We start from the raw sequence: 22,553 nt of genomic DNA, 5'->3' as shown, positions 1-22,553 counted from the left end.
CAAGGATATAAGTATTAGACACTAATAGACTAAGCAAGAAACTTCATCCTCAAGATCATCCAATTTTTTTCCTTTTCCAATTCACTACAAATTGATATGGTTCAACTTATATCGAAAAATGTCAGCCTGTGTTTCTAATGAATATAAATGCTTATTATAAAAATTGTCAATTATTTGCTACCAATATTGTCATGTAAATCTATTAAAATTTCGATTGTTAACGAACTATTATCCAACATGGGCTTTAATTATCTTGTTTAACATTCATAATTTACCATTCAAGTCAACAATATAACTAAGACATATTAACACCATGATAGAAAAATTGTTTCATATTTTTACTCATCCATGTAAATCAATTTGTCAAGCTACAAAAACAAATAAAAACATGTTGCACACTCATAAATCAATATGAACTTACAAGATAAAAGTTTCACTAATCATTGTCACCACTTAATCAAGAAATAAAAAAGTTGATAAAATGTATAGTGAAATGGTGTCTTACAACAGAAAAAAATGCAATAGTTTAAGAGGATTTAATGTTTTATTTAGATGCAAAAAGAAGTAAAGAGAAGATAAAATTTAAAGTAGGATATATTAAGTAAAATCCATGATTCTCAAACATGAAAAAAATTTCCTACCAAACGCTTCATATTAAGTAACATATATACCTTTTTTAAAAACAAAAATACATGTATGCATATTAATGATTTTTTAAATAATCATATAATCACTAACTATTAATCTTGATTATTCATTAAAAAAATTGTGCAAATCACATTTATAATTATCACGATCTTAAAATAAGAATTAATTTTACTTAACATGTCCCACACCCCCATCTATATTTTATTTTTATAAAACAATTGAAAAACATTGGAACAATATTGGTCATGGCCGTAAACATCCGGAGTGGAAACAAATACGCAAATCCATTTGTTTGAAAGTTGATTTTTTTTTTTCTAGACCACAAATATTCTTCTTTGAAGACAATATGTTCAACTTAGATAAGATTATTATGGATCATAAAACTTTTCCTTCAAGTATTTAACATAATTACAATATAATTAATCTTGAGCCGATAAACGTTAAATAAAATATGTGGCCAAATTAATTCTAACCACAATTCTTTTAATAACAATGTGCTAGTTGCAAAGTGAAAAGGTATCCTAAATATATTGGGCCAATAGAGGCTACAACTCAATTAAAAAATAAAAAGATTTTTTTTTTGGTACAAATTAAACCTTTTAAATAAGGAATATAACTAAAAAAAAAAGGGAAGAGATAGAGAGACAGGGTTTGCTTTTGAATGTAACATTGTACAAGATAACTAAGTTAGACCAAAAAATGCCAAGAGGCATAAACCTTAAGCATAATAGCTTTGTAGCTTTCTTCATCAATAAATTAACATAGGAAACCTTAGGTAAGTGACAATTGTGCAAAACTCCTTTAACCAAACCCCTTTGTGCCACGGTTGCAAATTGCAATGACTAATTGAGCCAAAATACCATGTGAAATTCTGTGAAGATCGTATAGAGAAATGTACTTGGCAGCCAAAAGCCAAGCCAGTTCTTCAACTTTGATTTAGTTGATTATTGAGTTGATGTGGAATTAGTAACCCAATACTGCTTGACAGCAACCAGCACCTTCTCAGGAACAAGAGGACCATCCTCATGGTCAACCATTTTAGTGTCCCATCTCATTCCTCCAACTCTTTTCTTTACCTTAATTAGCACATCAACTTCATCGCGGAATATGACAGCACCTTCCGGTCGCAAAATCCGGTCCATCTCCAGAAGAATATCTTCTGCATTGCATCTGCATTTAATTTTCATACACATGCTTGAGTTGAGGCACAGGAAATGACCATACAGTTGCTATGAAAGTAAACTCAACTAAATAACAAGTGTTTCTGCTAATGGTATGCTAAATGCAAATATGTTATAAATTATAATCTCCAATTACAGGATCTAGTCAACATTAGCTCGTGATTTTTTTAGGTGAACATGAGGAATCTCCAAGCCTGAGAGTCAAATATTACTCCTTCAAGGTACTAAGATTTATTTAAGGGGTTGATCTTTCTCAATAAATGTTATTCTATGTACAGACCCAAGACTTGAACCCCTTGACAGCATGTTTAAGGAACATGGTTATCTAACAACCATACCATACCATGCTGATAACTTTAGCTCTTCATGAGACCTATTTAAGACATCCAATAACCCATTTTTCAGGTATCAAATTGACTTCTGAATTAAACAAACACAGTTATAGAACTCTCACTATAAGATCATATGTTATCACCACCTGATTCCCCACAGCATCATAAAATGTCAAACAAGTTGTGCAGAACTTAGAAACAGTGTAATCACAATATATAATCTAGTTTCACATACTGGTTTTTTTTTTTTTTTGGAAGGCAAAAGATATATATATTATTAATAATAGAAAAACTAGTACCAGTGGTACTAGAGATAGATACAAAGCACCAGAGTGCTGCCCTCCAAAAAAATAGACACAATCAATCACAGGTCAAAGTGATTTAAACCATAAGGTTAACACAAGGTTACTGCTCCATTGCAACACTAAGTGAAGTTGTTTAAGCCTATTACCAATTTTTGAGGTCATATCATCTAAACTATAATCACAAGCCAATCAGGTCATAAATAAGGATTAAGAAGTGACTTCAGTTTCAAATGTTAAGAAGACAAATTGTTGAATAGTGACAAAGAAAACATACTTATCCTTGTACAGACTAAAGACTCCATGGGCATGAATGAGGTCATAAGTCCTTGGATATGTTGAAAAGGCTTCACACCTGGATGAAAAAGGATGAAAGGAAAAATTGGTGACAAACTGGCTATAAAATTTACAGACTATGATCAGTCACAATCGAAAACAGAAAAGCACAATTTAATCAATTGGCAGAACTTCACACTGTAAGAGGTAATTGAGAAATTATTAAATAATAGTATATGATTTGTTTAGTTATAAATTGCATTTCAATACTTTAGATTAAGGGCTGACTTGAAGAAAATAGGATCAAGAAGTTATGAAACCATACCAATCATGATAGATGCCAATCAGTCCTCGCTCATATATCACACCCAGTGTATTCATCTCAGCTATAGTAGGCACAACATTCATGACCCATAGATTTGAAGAATGAATAGCTGCAGCAAAACTACCCAATCCAGAATTCATATCCATAATGTTGCGATACCTTCCCGAGTCCAACAGTCTATTAGTTTTCTTGTAAGCATTTACGTGTTTTTTCCACTTTTTGTTATCATCCTGATATGTCTCAGAGGAAACTCCTGGAACTGAGCCACTAGCAATTCTGGGAGGAATGGCATATAGCCTGCTTGGAAATGGTTTAAGATTCCCACCAGTAACTTTAGGAGTGGGAGTAATGCAGGTCTCCATTTTCTTATACCTATAACCACAGAACAAAGCCATTCCAACTAAGTACACCACTTATTTCTGAACAAAGTTAAGCGTTGCTCATATTTATAGGATTTTCAAAATTAAGACAGACAATAACAAAATTTTGTAACAAATGTGTAAACAATAGGTTAATATTAACTAGACAATATCAGCTCTTTATCCCACCACTTTAGTTTTCATGTATACAATTATACAAAAATATACAGATATGTTTGTTTTCATGACTAGTAGAAACAAATAAAGGCAATATCAATAATAAACCATTAAAATGTAGAATTATATAACTAATAAGGGGGCTTACATACCAGACATCATCGGCATCCGAGGACTGGCAAAATTCTACACTAGAATCATCTTGTCTCCTTCGACATGATTCAGAGTCTACAACCTTTTGCCAAATGGCCATTTCAGCCTTCTCCGACCTCTTCTCCCAGCAAAGTTGCTTAGCAATCTCTTCAATCTTTCTTTGCTCTTCCTCAAGTTCTTCCTTAGGTCTCAGCCAGGATTTGTAGTTAGCCTTCCAATTGATTGGAGGACCCGAAAGCACCCAATAACCACCAGGCCTTAGAACTCGATCAACTTCCATCATATAAATTCCATCTGCAAATGAACAACCCAAAATGCAATTTTAAACAGTTGCTATCACAAATAAAACAAAACAAGTAGACATCAATAATTATCAAATAGACGCAGGAGAAACAAGACCGAATAGGAAAACAGGGCTTTCTAATTATTTACAAGTAGATCATAGATTAGAAGCTAGTGTTGAATGTGAAGTTCTTACTATTTGCTCCCCAAGGAATCAAACAGCGAGAACAATGAGCCATATCAAAGGCTCTAGAAGGATAAGGCAACTTTATGGACCCCAAAACACCAATAATAGCAGGGACACCCCTTTCAAGAGCAAACTGTACTTGTGCTTCATGATTGTCCCTTGGTGCAAATGACATGGCAACAACATTTCTGCTCCAAAGATATGCACCCCAACTGGCAACCTGAGAAAACAACCTGACATGAGAATATATTGCTAAAAACTAATGAAGCAAGCATGAAGCTAACGATCAGAGAGCATATACAAGAACGGGAAAGGAGATTTGACAAAATTCATTTGGAATTAAAGATGACAAACATACCCCACAACCAGTGTCAAGTGCTGTCCTCACTGTTCCATTAGTTATAGGTATCACAGATGCAATTTGATCAATATATTTATCAGCACCTTGAGGAAATTGGGTTCCGCCACCAGGGAATTTGAACACATTTCCCTCGTATTGTATCCAATTCTGAATAGCCTTCTCAACTGTAAGGCTCTTGTAGGGAGCATTAGCATATGGAACATAATCACGGCTCTTCGGCCATGGAAATGGTGTTACATACCCCTTGGGTGCAGGGATCATACAGCGTAACTTCTCTTCCTCTGGGGGACAGTGTCTCTCTCTATAGACCATGTTTTCTCTAGGAAAGGTCATGGCACGCTTTTGATCTTGACAGGGAGTGTAATCGGTATAGCGAGCAGCACATGGTTCAAATACCTTAGGCTTTGAATCAGCTTCATCAATTTCGCTAACTTCTCCACCATGGTGGGAATCAAAACTTAAATTTGGAACTATATTACATTCTGCTTTAGTCTTAGTAATCTCCAATGCTATGCTATCTCCCTTTCCGAAACCACTTCTCTGCCATGCGCCTAATATATAGAAGAAACAGCATAGACCAACTACTATAAAGATCTGCACAGAACTTCTAGTCCTACCATCAGCTGAACTTGGTTTTGCCATTTAGAACCTGAAAACGGACAATTCTTATTCAGAACTACATTACCAAGGCTGTAGTCCACAACATCCAATCAAGATCAAGCATAAAAAACTCATGGCAAAGCAACATACTTGCTTATAATGAAGAAAACCGAAAACTTGCTACTCTATGATACACATAAAGGAATTATCCAACTCATGATCACACCAAATCATCAGTCACAACTTAATTAACATTGAAAGTAAAAAGCTTTCCAATTTCCATAATTGACAAAAATCAGGTCAATTTACTTTCAAGCACCATTAATTAGTCAGTAACATACAACAAGAGTTATCAAAGAAAAGAAAAAGATAGTTGTGAAACAAGCTTCAGATCTGCTCCAGTGTCAAGCTTAAGCTCCATAAGTTTAACTTATTTCTTTAGGCTCTCCAACAAGGAAAACATAAGCATTTACACACTATCCAAAACAACACAAACGTTAGGAAAACATAAAGACATCTTAAATAACCCAGTAGGTGAAAGGAACACGAACTTTAACTAGTTACTTATGTAGAAAACACCCAAGTTCCACAAAAGACCAAATTAAGAGCTATAAACGAATACCTACAAAAGCTAAGTAAAGAAAAACAACTTCAGCTAAGTAGTGAAGCATAAAAGACTCAACCTTGGATTCCAAGAAGAAAGGAAGAGAATTCAAAAAGACATAGACAAGAAAAATAAGAAGAAAGGAAAAAAATTTAGAAGATGGGTCGAAAGTTGAGATCTCTTACGGACCATATGAAGGTTGGGTGAACACTGGTTTGGAGATCGGGGATTCCCCAAAAGAGAGGAGTTAAAGAAAGAGAAAAAAAAGTTGACAAATGTTTTTTTATTTTCTGAGCACCAAACAATGATGTATGCTACACTGAGAATAGAGAGAGAGAGAGTCAATAAAATTTACCAGCTAGCTAGCAATGATGATATAAAGCATATATACTACTTTCTGAAATATGGAATACGAGGAAAAATTCTGGTTAGTTTGTTTTAGTTTAATTATTAGTAATTTCTATTTTGATTTCACATTAATATGATGTTGTGCTAAATTTTTTGAGAAAAATTGTCTTCTTTTTAAAGAGTTACCCGAAACAATTGTATTCAAGATATATAGGACTCTTATCTATGGATAAAGTTCTCTTATTAAACATTATTACATATTTAATTAGAACTTAAACTTGAGAATATGATTATTAAAAGAATCTAATTTAATTGGTTAAGATACGAGTTATTATAAGCTTTTGATAATTGATTTTTATTTTTATGAATAAAAAATTCTAAATTCTTATTAAATTAAAATAATTTTGTATTAATTAATTTATGTGTTCTTATTTATAATATTATTTATAATAATCTTATAGCATGGATAAGATTATTTTTCCAAAATAATACATGTGGTCTTAAGAAAATAAAGAAAGAAAAGTGGAAAAATGGAAAAGAAAAAGCTACCAATGTATGTATTGTGGTGGAAAATTATTATAATAGTCTTATCACCATGAATAAAATTATTTTTTCATAATCAAAAAAAATATATATTTTTCCAAACTAATACATGTGGTCTCAAGGAAAAAAATAAATAAAGAAAAGTGGAAAAATGAAAAAGAAAAAGCTACCAATGTATGTATTCAGCTGGGAAATCTGAGAGTGTATTGTTCTTTATTTTATTTTTCAAGTTTTACCGTGAACAATGATTAGTAAATAAATTGGATTTGGACTCGACAATAAAGTAGATCGTGTACGCACGCCCCTTCTGTTTATTCCCTGGATGAGATTGGTACATGTTAAGTTTAGCCTGTTTAGGATATCTTAAAATACAAGTCATGCATGTGCTAGTTAAATAATAGGAAATAAATAGATAATAAGTTAATTGATATTCGAAGAGTTAGATGAAAAATAAAATATTAATTTTGAGTCGAAATTTGAAATCAGTTAGAGTTAATTTATTAAATAAATTGATGGATGTAAAATGAGATAAATGAATTTTTTTTATTTTATAGAAAAAATTATACTTTTAGACTTAGTTCATTATATTTTTAGTTTTCTTAATTAAATTCACACTCCTATAATTCTTTGTTATCAAATATTTCAGTAAAAAAAATAGTATAAATTATGTAATAATTTAATAACAAAAGAGATAGTAAATAAAAAAAATTAGAATAAAAAGTAAGCAAAATTATAAGTTCAAATACTATTTTAAATAGTGCTTTAAAAGATTTATATAAAAATTAATGTGATAAGTTTGTTTATCAAAACTTTCTATTTTAGTCAAACGATCAAAATAGAAATTAATTTAATTTTGCAGTTCTTCTCTTCCTTTTCATTGTCAATGATATTATATTTTTCATTTGAAAAAAATATGCAGTTATTCTAATACAATTGTGTGTAGTTGAAAATTTATTTAAATTCATGCGCTTTAGGATAATTTGTTTGATGAAATAATTATTTCAATTAATTTTATAAAACCATTTTTAAAAATTAAACATTTTAAATTATTATTTATTAAACATACCATTTGGACTTGGGTGAATTTAATTTAATTTTAATTTTAATTGTTTGAATTAACGATTTTGTATTTATCTGTTTGAATTAAAAAAATTGAATTTATTTAGATGAACATTTTGCTTATTATAGTTAAGCCTATTTAAAAGAGTATTTATCATATATATTCAAATGTTCATCATTAAGAAAGATTGAAAGGTTATAACTTGTAAGGCATTCTTACAATGACATGATCAAAATTATCTTTAGCTTATAATGTTTATTTTTTCAATGTTATCCCTGAATTTGTTGTAATTTGCTTTAGGAAGATGTTAATGTTGGGGATAAATATGTATGTTCAAGATCCAATCTATTATGTTATCAATTTTAGTAAAAAAAATTATTCTTTATTTTATCATCATATTTATTTATTTATTAAGTTGTTAATTTAACAAGTCCTTGATTGAAATTAGAGATTTGTTACTTTGATAGAGATTTGTTTTTTTATCGTATGATTATTTTGAATAGGATACTAATAATTTGAATAGATCAATACATATGTATTGGTCTTTATTGGATAAAAATTAATAGATTTCATTTGTTAAAATGTATATATAGATGATGTATATGTGGATATCATCATTGAATTGACTCAATTGAAATTTTCTAATGGTTAAATTTAACATAAATTGTTAATAGAAAATTTTCAATAAAAGGTTTAATAGTTTTCTTTGACCTAATGGTTAAATTTACCATAAATTGATTCCGAACACCTAATGTTTTAAAGCACTTGTTGAATGGATATCAAGAATTAATGATTAAATACATGTAGAATTAATGATTAATCAGGAAGGAATTCATCAACTCTTAATGAGTTTAAGCTCTATGAATAAAATTATATCTTGGTCAGGAAAATTAAATGGAAGAAGAAATGAGTTTGTCATTATAAGTTAACTCCAAGAAGAGTTTGACAATAATACCGTACTCTAGAGTTAACCTAGAGATGTAAAGATGAAGAAATTATTATACTATATTTTTAATGGTCATTGAAAGTAAAACACTACTTCATGCTATATCCCAATGTTAAGGAGTATTGTTAGATGTCTTTCTTAATTAATATATTATCGGCTTAGTATTGAACCTACGAAATCACACACAAACAAGTGTTCTAATCTTTGTCAAGGAAATTATTTTAATATTTGATGATAAATTAAATTAGAGAATTTAATATGATCAAATAATTAATTAATTTCCTATGTGGAATATTATTATATTTTTTGCTAACATTGAAAATATAAATAATTTGAAACATTTGATGAAAGAAAAGAAACAATCTGGAGGATTTCATGTTCGAAATTTGGTTTGAAAAGTCGTTACATACAAGTTAGACTTCGTCAAATATTATTTCTAATTTCAAATTGCTAAATGGTTAGCAACAAGAGAATAGCACGAAACAATATTTTAAAATGGCTTAAAAGATAAGATAATTGTTTCAACTTTATCATAAATGTGCTATCTTTGGCATGCTATAAATACAACCTAAGTTGCACATTGAAGATATTGGTGATCACTTTTCTTCTCATTCTCTCTCACAACATCAATTATTGTTTCACATGTCAAAGTTGAATAGAGATTAGTCTCTTAGTGTGGATACACGTGAAATCTTCACATTGTCAAAGAAATTTTTTATGCTTCAAGAGTTCATCAATGGCTACACATTTAATATGTCGTCCATTCAATATAATTTAGATGCAAAATAGATTTTTTTTATTTCATTGTGTTTTTGAACACATTTTTCCTTCAATTGGTATAAGAGCCATGAGTGCTTAGTGTTTAAAATTATATTGTGAAATATGTTTTTCTTCTAAAAGTGAATATGTTTTTTGTTCGGTGTCATCAAATATATTGCAATTTTTGTGAAAATTATGTATTTTATTGAATCTGAAACATGCCAAGTCATTACATTAGATTAGTAGATATGTAATATCTTTTATTTTTGGGAAGAAAGTCTTATCCAAAAATAAAGTACCATGTGTGTTTTTTTTTTTTGTTATAAAATCTTTTCATTGACTTTATTGTGAATAATAAAAAAATTGTTTTATTAAATTGTACCACAATGGTTGCAGAATTGTTTCTTGAGATCAAAATCGTAAATGTATATACTATGATATATTTGTTTAGATGTTTAGATTTTCTAAAATTAATATCTCATTTTTTACGTGAATATTTATTAAATATTTAGGGAGATATTTAAATTGATCTATAATTCATAGTTGGTACTGCTTTGTGAAATATCACATATACTAATATGTGTCAATTCTGATCAGTGATCTATTTTTATGATTGTTATTATATCATATGATTACAATATATGGAGATATATTGTAGCATATAATTTATAGGATTATACCAAAATTTTGATTAATGTGATAAAAGTTAATAATATGTGATATTATATATATATATATATATATATACATCCTTTTTTCCTGTATGAAGATATTTGATTTATTGATTAGAAACAAAAAGAATTTTGTTTTTAATGTGCTAATAGTTGGCAAATAGAAATAAAAAAATAAAATTTTCTTTTAGATTTAAATATGTTAATAGTTGACAGAAAGAAACAAAAATGGATTTTATTTTTAAATTTAAATATGCTAAAAGTTGGTAGATAAAATAAAATAATGATTTTGTTAAGAACTAACAGATAGAAAGAAGAGAGAACGTATGGTGAGTTTTTATTTTTGAATGGTTTTCCTATGTATGATGTAAGAAGAGTCTTAGATTACTTGTTAAAAAATACACAATTACCTTTCTCTTGTTATCATCTATCATTATACAAACAAGGTCCTAGATGGCCTAAGTGTCAAGTTGTGGTTCATTGCAATTCTCGCCTAAAAATATCAATTCGTATTACAGTGCTTTATTAAATGACGTGTTTCCAATAAACGAAATGATGTGTTTCAAATAAATAAAATGATGCGTTTCAAATAACTAATAAATTAAATGTTTCGAAGACTGATGCGTTTCCAATACTCATGTTTTTGAATACCAATGCTTTTGGATTACCAATGCTTTTCGAAAACCAACAACAATTATGACCACATGACAAGACGTTTGTCCTTTTATTCATTTGTAATTAAATGCCGCACAATTATCAATGTAGTTTAAAAAAAACATAATTAATGTGCTTATTGATGCACTTTTTTATATTTACATTTACCAATGGACTTTGCTTCTGCACTTCCATTTCATGCTTCTCCATATTTCCTATTTTTAATTATTTAATTGTTCTTGTCCTTTTTATTTATTTATTGCATTTCTTCTTTCCTGATATATTTGCATTTTCATTCCCGTAGTGACCATTTTTCCATTCTTTTTTCCCGTTCTCCCTCAGTTCTCTCATCCCAATTGGTATCTTCTTGTTTTCTCTTCTGTTCATTCTCTCCATTTTTTTATTTTCATTTCCCACCGTAATTGCATACGCATAATAATCCTTAGTAAGTTTTCATTTCACTTCCCGTCTTCTATGTTTTTTTACATCTATTGTGTATGATTTGTATGATTGATGATTGAAACATTTTTTTTTGTTTTTTCAGTGCTTTTCCCTCCCCTTTTTGTTACGTACAAATACTATTTGATTTGGATTTGATTTTTTTTGTGTTAAGCCTTTATTTTGTGTTCCTAAGCCTTCTCCAACGTGTTCATTGTGATATATTTGATTTTTGGGTTCTGTTGGTACAAAAGATTGAATTTTTTTCGTGTTCCTCAGCCTTATTTGACTGTGGTTGAGTATTGTTCTTCCTTTGCAAGACAAAAGCTTTGATTTTTATCTTCAAACTCCATGAATACAGGTTTGGGTGCTTGCTTTCTCTATCAAAGCTTAAATTTTTGTGTGTTCCTGAGCCTTCTTCGATGTTGTTTTCTCTTGGTTTTCTTGCATTTTGGGTTCATATCTATAGCATTGGGTATCTTTGTGACCGACTGCAACAACGAAGAAAACAAATAGTGTCCGACATTTGGAGGACATGTTTGTGATGTATTTCATTTCTCCAAAAAGCTTTGATTTTGTATGCGTTTTTTTTTCCGGTTTTTGTTTTTTCACTGCATGTTCATTGTTTCTTCTAAAGCTTCATTTTTATCTCAAAAAACTTTGATTTTTATCTCCAAACTCCATGAACACAAGTTCGTTTTTTTGCTTTATCTCAAAAAGCTTCGATTTTTGCCTTTATCCCTCTTGATGTGGTTTTGATGTGCTTCGTTTTCCCACCCCGTCTTATTCTATGTTTTCTTTTTTTACCTTTATATTTGCATTTGTATGCATTTTTTTTGTTTTTTGTTTTTTAACTGCATGTTTATTATTTCTTCTAAAGCTACAATTTTTTTTCTCCAAAAAGCTTTGATTTTTGGGTTTTGACGGTACAAAATATTAATTTTTTTTCTCAGCCTTATTTGATTGTGGTTGAATATTGTTCTTCCTTTGCATTTGGTGTTTCTTTTGTTATGTCTTTGTTTTATTTTGTTAGTTCTCGCAGTGAAAAAGATTTAATTTTTTGTTGTTCCTGAACCATGTTGACCTTTTTGGTGTTCTTGAACATTCTTCACCATTCTTCGTTTTCTTTGGAGGAGAAAGCTTTGTTTTCTTTGCTCACAATGCTGACGTTGCTAACGTGGACGAGTCCATGCTTACGCTTGGCAATGTCAAGAGCCTTCATTCCCGCCCAAAAACGTCGGTGTCAGCCTCCATTTATTATTTTTATTAATTAATCAATATTAATGATTTTTATTAATTTTAATTTTATTGCGCATTTAATACTTATTGTGTTTATTCATTTATTTCCATTGTAAATGTAAATATGTAACAATTAATCATTTGTATTATGTTCCTAAGACATTTACCTTTCCAATGCGTTTGTCTGTTCCCAAGACTTGCCTTTTCAATGCATTTTTCTTTGCCTTTCCAATGTGTTTTTCTATTCCCAAGACTTGCCTTTCCAATACGCTTTTCTATCATGGTGCTTTTAGTCATCATTATAATAAATTAATTATTTTAAAATTTAAATGTTAACATAAGATTAATGTTTCAAACGAATAATAAATAAATAATTAATAAATATATTATATTATTATGTGTCAGTTGTTCTTATCATTTTAATCATAAGCCTTCATCAAACCTATTTTTCTTTTCTCTTTCTCCTTTATTCATCATCAAAATAAATCAAATTCGTCAATGTCAATCAACATTTATTATTTTTTTATCTTTTGCGTTTAATTTGCTTCAGTTTCCCTTGAATGAATGTTTTTTGGGCTGTTTGGATTTTGTTGAGCTTTCACTTCAATTTTTTAGTATTTTGTATGATATGGAAATAATCATAATTTAGATGTTTACTTATTCCTACTTAGTAGGTACTTAACAATCAATTTTAAAAAATTATACTTTCAACTTTAACATATTATTAAAACCAACTTCAATTTTATATTTGTTTTTACTGTAATCATTGTCAATTTATTAATGTTTAATTAATAAACATATTTTTTCTTATTTTTGTTAATTTTCATTTCAAATTAAATCAGTATATCATAATAAAAACATGATAAAAACGATAATATGCATAGATTAATTTAATGTCAATATTAGGAAAATCGTGACATGCACTATTCTTTCAATGCATGAGTATAGAGATTTCAAAATAAAGATAGTAAAGACAATGGACATGATAAAGTAAGTTATAGTATTAAAAAAAGTAAATAACTCACACTAATAGTGAAATAATTTATACATTTTGAAAAAATAAAAAAATCTTTAACTGTAGTTAATTTTTTTTTTATCAAAAATAAGTTTCATACTTGAATCAAAGAGAGATATTTCAAATTTTTATTGAAGAGTTAGATATTTTAATTATATTAGTTAAAAAAATAAGATTAATGTTAACATAAGATTAATGTTTCAAACGAAAAATAAATAAATAAATAAATAATATAATTTAATGTCAATCATCATTAAAATAGTAGGTACTTAACAATTGAAAAGACTTTGCTAAAGTAATGAGCACGCTTCAGTTCAAACTATTTAAAAACATATTCAGTTAGGATATGGAAATAATCATCATTTAGACGTTGACTTATTCCTAATTAGTAGGTACTTAACAATCAATTTTAAAAATTACAATATCAATTTTAACCTATTATTAAAACCAACTTCAATTTTGTATTTTTTTTTGCCATAATCATTGTCAATTTATTAACGTTTAATTAATGAGCATATTTTATTCGTATTCGTATTTTTGTTAGTTTTCGTTTCAAATTATTAGGTACTTAACAATCAATTTTAAATAAATATTCTGTTTGGATACGGAAATAATCATAATTTTCAAATTAACAAGCATATTCGATTACGATATGGAAATAATAATCATAATTTACACGTTGACTTCTTCCTACTTAGTAGGTACTTAACAATCAATCTTAAGTATTACAGTATCAATTTTAACATACTATTAAAACCAGCTTCAATTATGTATTTGCTTTTGTCATAATCATTGTCAATTTATTAACGTTTAATTAATAAGCATATTTTTTATTCGTATTTTTGTTAATTTTCATTTTAAATTAATAAGTACTTAACAATCAATTTTAAATATTCTATTAGGATATGAAAATAATAATAATTTTCAAATGCATGAGTATAGAGATTTAGAAAAAAAATAGTAAAGACAATAGATAAGATAAAGTAAGTTATAGTATGAAAAAAAATAACTCACACACTAATACCGTAAAATAATTTATACATTTTGAAATGGTACCAAACATGCTTCAGTTATGTGGTTAACCCATTTTTCTGCCCAAAAATGTCAACATCAATACCGGCTTACGTGACATTTTTTTTGTTTATAAGCTTTTTTTAATTCATTTTTTAAAATTAAAAATGAAATTAATGTGCTACCTTCGTAATTAATGCAGTACCAATACTGATGCATTTCACGCTTCTCCATTGACGTGACCCATTTCACGCATTAATTGTGACACCATACTAATGATGTGACCCATTTCATGCATTAATTGTGACACCATTATCAATGCATGTGCATTAATTGTAGCTCCATTATCGATGCACCAACTACGATACCAATGACGTGACCCATTTCACGCATTAATTGTGACACCAATTCCCCAACGTTTGTATTTTCCAAATACGTTTGTATTTTGAATTTGTTTCTGAACGAAGTGATCTCGAAGGGTTTTCGTGATACGCTCACATTTGGATCCTCTTCATCTTCCATTTTCGTTCCTCTTCATTCATTATACTGATCAACAATAGATATGGATAACACACGAAAATCGTAAAAGGTTAGCGCTTAATATACTAAGTAAATTACTAGAGTATATATGTGGATTAATACACTACATGTTCGCTGAGGTGCAAAAGATTATCATGGGAAGTGAAAAAGATTATCATTATATTATTAGCAATAAATATGGATGACTCACGAGATAAACGTATTATTTTCCATGTTTACGTCATGGGACCTCTCATACGTTTTCTTTTATAATTGTTTGTTCGTGAATATATGAGAAAGATTATCATTATACTGATCAGCAATAAATATGGATGACGCACGGTAACCGTAAAAGGTTAGCGCTTAATATACTAAGTAGATTATTAGAGTATATATATGGATTAATAGACTAAATGTTTACTGAGGTGCAAAAGATTATCATGGGAAGTGAAAAAGATTATTATTATATGATCAGTAATAAATATGGATGACCCACGGGACAAACATATTATTTTCCATGTTGATGTCATGGGACCTCTCATACGTTTTTTTTATAATTGTTTGTTCGTGAATATATGGAAAAGATTATCATTATACTGATCAGCAATAAATATGGATGACGCACGGTAACCGTAAAAGGTTAGCGCTTAATATACTAAGTAGATTATTAGAGTATATATATGGATTAATAGACTAAATGTTTGCTGAGGTGCAAAAGATTATCATGGGAAGTGAAAAATATTATCATTATATGATTAACAATAAATATGGATGACCCATGGGACAAACATATTATTTTCCGTGTTGACGTCATAGGACCTCTCATACATTTTTTTTATAATTGTTTGTTCATGAATATATGGAAAATATTATCATTATACTGATCAACAATAAATATGAATGACGTACAGAAACCGTAAAAGGTTAGCGCTTAATATACTAAGTAGATTATTAAAGTATATATAAGGATTAATAGACTAAATATTTCCTGAGGTGCAAAAGATTATTATGGAAAGTGAAAAAGATTATCATTATATGATCAACAATAAATATGGATGACACACGGAAACCGTAAAAGGTTAGCGCTTAACATACTAAGTAGATTATTAGAGTATATATATGGATTAATAAACTAAATGTTTGCTGAGGTGCAAAAGATTATCATGAGAAGTGAAAAAAATTATCATTATATGATCAACAATAAATATGGATGACCCACGGGACAGACATATTACTTTCCATGTTGATGTCATGGGACCTCTCATAGGTTTTTTTTAATAATTGTTCGTTCGTGGATATATGGAAAAAATTATCATTAATGTATTTGTCAAATCCAGTATTTTGTCATGGTCAACTATATGTTGCACTTTCACGAGTGCAAAGTAAAAAAGGAATGCATATTCTTATTCATGATAAATAAGGCATTGCAAAAAATACTACCATTAATGTAGTATACAAAGAAGTACATGCAAACTTATAAATAGGTATGCTTACCAAATTGTTATACTTATAAGTCCTACATTCTCAACCTACTACATTTTCCTTTGACATCATTTTCAACATGTCATTATTTAATTTACAAAATTTCCACATATAATACATTTAGTTCTCTATGTTGCAGCATCACATAACAAAGGCAACAATTGGATGTTTGTTATTATATCACCTCCACTAAAGTATATTGATTTTAAATGTCTACTTTTTAGGTGAATATTGGTGTATATAGTACCATCGTCATACTTATGATTATTAAATGATCACTAACTGTATCCACAAATCTAATCAACTCATTTATCTCTCTTTATTGTGCATCCTCTCTTTCATTACTACAACAACACCATCCAACAATATACAATAGCATTAGGTTTGTTTGTATTCTTACTTTATGTTACTTTTTCTAAACATAGTTCAACATTATGATCATACAAATGAAAATCGTTATTGACCTTTACTCATGTGTTGATAATATTCAAATAGGAGTATGAGCCTGTGCATCAGCACGGGCAAAATGCTAGTTCTCTCATAATGGAAACACCAAAAAAATTTAAGTTTTTTTTTTCTTTGTTCCACTTGTCAAAGAAGTTGACAACAAAAGTTAATTCAATTCCAAACAACTAACATAGAAATAAGATTTTGAATTAAAATGATTTAATTCAAGTTGTATCTTGTCAATGACTATAAAATCTTATTTTAGGAGCAAAATTTTGTTTCTCAACATGTTGTTTATAGTCTTTATGGAAATATATATGCTGATATGTGTTTTATTATATGGTGATATATCATCCAATTTTTTTATATATTAAATTATTTAGTACCAAGGAACTTGTGGTTTCAAAAATAAATAAATAAATTGGAGCATATGATGCAAATTGTTTTGATTTATTTTATTACAAGGAACGATTTGACTAACAAGAGACTTGTAATAAATTGGAACATGTGATGAAAAATGTTTTTATCACATGGAACGGACAACCAGGAGACTTGTCGCTTAAAATAAAAGCATGTGATGCAAGATATTTATTTAATTAATAATAAGAAACGACCTGACAACCAGGGGACTTATAATTAATTAATGTAGCATGAGATGCAAATTTTGAAATTATTTTTTATACTAAACATCTGGACTATCCACGGGAGTATAAAATTTAATTTGTAGATACCAATAGGATTAACTTGACAACCAGGTACTTATTTGATATGATTATTTTTCAAAGTGTATGTGATACATTATGTCTTAGAAAAATATATGTGATATATTTTGTCTTAGAATATGTTTGAGAAATGACTTGACAACTAAGTGACTCCTTCATAGTTTTAAGGAATTTCCCACATAAAGAAACATTGAAACAAAATAGGTTGAATCCAATTATGACGATTAATTACCTAAGAATCGTTCTCATGCATAAGATGCTTTATATGCTAATTGACTATGAGAATCAAGTTACCTATGATCTTCTAGTAAGTTTATGTACATATATGCTTTAAAAGCAATAACTTATTTGCCAAATAAAGTTTCCACATAATTAGTATCTACAACTTCATATGTGATATGGAAAGTGCTAGAATGAATCTCAAACATAACAAGGTTTAGGATTGTCCCACTTTCATTAAGAGATTGTGAATAGACAAATGTTAACAGATTGACAAGTGTATCAATTTTATCATAAGTAGTAAAGTTTAAAATGGAAGTCCAAGTGTCAAATACACAGGGACTTTGGTTGTATTTAAGTGATACAAACCCAATTATTAAGCAATGAAAGAAGGGAGAGAAGAAGACAGAGACAATGAATTGTAAATGTCAACTTTGGAATAAGGCAAACAAAAATTAATAGGAAAAACAAACAACAATCTAAATGTGAAAAGATAGAATTAGAATGCAATGATGTTGAGGGCCTAGTATGCCAAAACTACTTATGATGTAATGTAAAAGATTTACTATAATTAATGAGTTTCCTGTTTCCACCCGTATCTACTGAATTACCCTATCTTTGGTTTCCCGCACGAAGGGCCTAGTTTATTTATCATTTTCCCCTAAATTTCTTTGCGGAGATAAAATAACAAACTGTATTAAGATAAGAGATGCAAAATTTTGTGGGCAAAATAAATGTCAATTTATTTCTAGCAATGAAAGTATTAAGTTACCCTTCCCGAGTTCTTTAGAAAATAACCATTTTTCAATGCATTACCCTCTAAACATTATATGGATGAGCAGACCATAATAATAAATAAGCACAAAGAATAATAACGGAAACAGAATAAAATTAATTAAATAATAGACAGAGAATTACATTACAAGCATTTTTGGCCTCTAAGCACCCAACAATGGGGATTTTTGCACTGGAGAGCTCTGAGACTCCATGTCTTTTCCTTCTGCTTCCTTCTCCTTTTATAAGCCTAAGGTAACTTATTTTTCACGTTGATCTCGCGTTGAGTGCACACTGGGCTTCTCCTCGTGGGCCTTGTTGTGCGCTGAGCGAGAATTGCACGCTAAGCAAGACATCACGCTAAGCCTGGAACTTCTCACAAAGCGAGCATCACATGCTGAGCCTGGGTTGCACCCTAAGCGAGCCATGCAATTCTTCCAACTATTCTTCAATTCTTTTTCTTCCACATTTTATTATCAAATTCCCTCTAAAACACTTTAATTCTTCTTCTTTTGATTTTTGCTAATCATAAATTGCAAAGATGTTAATTTCTTCGTAATTTCATTAAAAACACTACTAAAATGAAGAAACTATTATCATTATTAGCCAAAAATGACTATCAATTTAGCTCAGATTTCGTAGTTATCAACAAACTTAAGGCAATGTCTGACAAATGTAGATTCATTAGGTATTCCAAAGAAATTAGGGGATATTGTTTAAACCAACCTTTTGACCATAAAATGTTTATGGCAAGAGGAGTTATATTTTTTAGAAAGGAAATTTCTTGCAGGAGGAAGAAGTCATGGTAAAGTTGAGCTTGATGAAACTCAATTAACCAATGAAAAAACTCAGGACTATGAGATGGAAACTGAGATACCTTTCTTTAATGTTCCAAAGGTACCACAAAGGTCATCACTTCCAACAATTATGGCTCAAGAGCAAGCTATAGTTCAAGATCAGGTTAATGAACCTATCTTAGAGCCAATTCAACAACCTATGAACCCAACGCATGAGCCTTCTAGAAAATCTACTCGAGTGCACCATGCACCTAATAGATTAAACTTCATGGTCCTAGATGACACATCAAATGAGGTTTATTATGATGATGACGATTCCAGAAGCTATGAAGAGGCTATGCAAAGCTTAGATTGTAAGCAATGGCAAGAAACTATGGAATCTGAAATAGAATCAATGAAGATCAACAAAGTATGGACTTTAGTTGAAGCTTCAAAGGATATAAAAACAATTGGTTGGAAATGGGTTTACAAGAAAAAGGATATTGGAGCATATTGGAAGGTTGAAACCTACAAAGTTTGTCTTGTTGCCAAGGGATATTGTCAAAGGAAGGTATAGATTATGATGAAACTTTTCAACTTTTCTCCTGCGGCAATGCTCAAATCAATTCAAATTCGTTTTTCTATAATAGCATACTATGATCATGAAATATGAAATGGATGTGGAAAATGGTTTTCCTTAACGGTGAACTAAAAGAAGATGTGTATATGACACAACCTAAGGGATTCACATCCTTGTCTGATCATAATAAAGTCTACAAGTTTCAATGATTCATTTATGGATTGAAACAAGAGTGTAGAAGTTGAAACATTCATTTTAACAAGATAATTGAATGGTTCAATATTGTTAGCTATGAATAAGAACTTTGTGAGTACAAAAAAGTCAGTGGGAGCATTACATTTATATGTAGATGACATATAAAATAATACATAATGCAAGGAAGAAAGATTTGGCTACTAATATAATATCCATGAAACATTTGGGAGAAGAACCTACATTTTAGAAATAAATATTTATTGAGATAGATCTAGAAGGTTGCTTGGTGTCTCCCAAACTAGGTACATTAATAGCATCCTAAAGAGGTATAACATGGAAACTCCAAAAGTGACTATTTTCCAATAGGAATTGGAGTTACTCTCAGAATGAAAGATTGTCCTAAGACTCATAAAGTGAGAAAATACATGACTAGAATATCATATGCTAGCATAGTTGGAGCTATTGTATATGACATGATTTTTGCATGTTCTAATATCATTTATGCACTAGGTGTAACAAGTTGATATCAAGAAAGTCTTGGTGGGAAGCATTGAAAGTGGGTAAGACCATTCTTAAGTACTTAAGAAGAACTAAAGATTGTGCCTCATTATGGAGACTCAATTAAAAAATAAAGTAGTTTGATGAGAATAAGTTGGAATTAGTAATGGAATACATGAGTGATTGACTCTAGTGCAAGTAGGAGATTGTTGGGGATAAATATGTATGTCCAAGATCCAATCTATCATGTTATCAATTTTGGTAAAGAATTGTTCTTTATTTTATTATCATATTTATTGTTTTATTAAATTGTTAATTTGACATGTCCTTGATTAAAATTAGAGACTTGTTATCATGATAGAGATTATGATAATGAGAAACAAGTCTTTTATATTTTTAATCTAAATTGGCCTTGATCGTATGATTATTTTGAATAGGATATCAATAATCCGGATAGATCAATATATATATATATATTGGTCTTTATTGGATAAAGATTAATAGATCTCATTTATTAAAGTGCATATATAGATGATGTACATGTGAATGTTGTCATTTAACTGACTCAATTGAAATTTTCTAATGATTAAATTTACCATAAATTGTCATAAAAAATTCTCAATAAGAGGTTTAATAGTTTTCTTTGACTTGAGATTGTCATAGTAATTAACAGGTTATTTGTTATGTTTTGATTCTAGACATCTAATGCTTTAGAGCACTTATTGAATGGATATTGGATATGATTAAATACATATAGAATTAATGATTAATCAAGAAGGAGTCAATCAACTCTTGGTAATGAGTTTAAACTCTATGAATAAAATTATATCTTGGCCAGAAAAATTAAATGAAAGAAGATATGAGTTTCTTAAGTCATTATAAGTTAACTCCAAAAAGAGTTTGATAGTAATACCATACTCTAGAGTTAACCCATAGCGATAAAGATGGAACAAATTATTATATTATTCTTCTAATCTCTAATCTCTATCTTATATACAAAGAAGGCCCTGAGTGCTTGTTGTTTCTCATGGTGACACATGTCCAATAAAAAAATAATAAACCCTCAAATCCCCATTTTTGCATTTTTTTCTTTTCCCCTTCCCATTATTTTGCCCCTCCCTCCACGTGTCCTGCCTGGTTTTTTCATCTCTTCTTTTCCCATTCCCATTCTCACTCCGTTCACCCTTTCCCATTCCCATTCTCTTCTGATCCCTTTCTCTCACTCCTCATTTCTTCTTCTTTCTCTATTCTTTTCTTACTCTCTCTTGAACTACAATGGTAGAAGATGTGTGTTTCATCTACAAGGTACTTCTTTTCTACTTCCTTATTGCTCCTTTTTACCGTCAAACCCGTATTTTTTTTTCATTTGTGCGCTGACCCCTTTCATTCACGTCTCACTTCTTCTTCTTCTTCTTCTTCTTCTTCTTCTTCTTCTTCTTCTTCGTCTTCTGTTCTTCTCTTTTTCCCTCTTGAACTACAATGGTAGAAGACGTGTGTTTATTTATGCAGAGAAGGTGGAAGAACACATTAAAACTGCGATTTTTATCTCAAAAATCCAAGAGTACAGGTTCGTAAACACAAAAGCTTAAATTTTTTTGGGTGTTCTGCCTTTATTTTGTTTTCTGACTTCTTGCAATACAAAAGTTTACATTTTTTTGTGTTCCTTAGCCTTCTCCAACGTGCTCATTGCTTCCTATGCCCAACTTTTTGTGTTTTCGTCCTTTTTTGGTTGTGTAATGGTTCAATATATTTTTTGGCATGTTGTATGCAGAGAAGGTGGAAGAACACGCTAAAGCTGAGATTTTTATCTCAAAAACTCCATGAGTACAGGTTTGTAAACACAAAAGCTTAAATTTTTTTGGGTGTTCAA

The 22,553-nt window shown here is 29.6% G+C and overlaps 1 protein-coding gene across 1 annotated transcript; it reads right to left on the bottom strand.

Moving 5' to 3' along the window:
* Positions 1 to 1,149: 1,149 nt before the first annotated feature.
* On the bottom strand, positions 1,150 to 6,122 carry LOC114396566 (probable methyltransferase PMT2). Its single transcript, XM_028358619.1, has 7 exons — positions 5,977 to 6,122; positions 4,581 to 5,232; positions 4,232 to 4,442; positions 3,753 to 4,047; positions 3,065 to 3,436; positions 2,741 to 2,818; positions 1,150 to 1,818 (listed from the first exon to the last, which is right to left on the bottom strand). The coding sequence occupies exons 2-7, from the start codon at positions 5,223 to 5,225 to the stop codon at positions 1,593 to 1,595; spliced, it is 1,827 nt and encodes a 608-aa protein (XP_028214420.1). The 5' UTR covers positions 5,226 to 5,232; positions 5,977 to 6,122; the 3' UTR covers positions 1,150 to 1,592.
* Positions 6,123 to 22,553: the final 16,431 nt, after the last annotated feature.

Source organism: Glycine soja, chromosome 18, assembly GCF_004193775.1.
Source record: "Glycine soja cultivar W05 chromosome 18, ASM419377v2, whole genome shotgun sequence".
Lineage (NCBI taxonomy): Eukaryota > Viridiplantae > Streptophyta > Magnoliopsida > Fabales > Fabaceae > Glycine > Glycine soja.
Note: the sequence above shows the minus strand (reverse complement) of the source record. Positions and strands in the feature narration are given on the sequence as shown.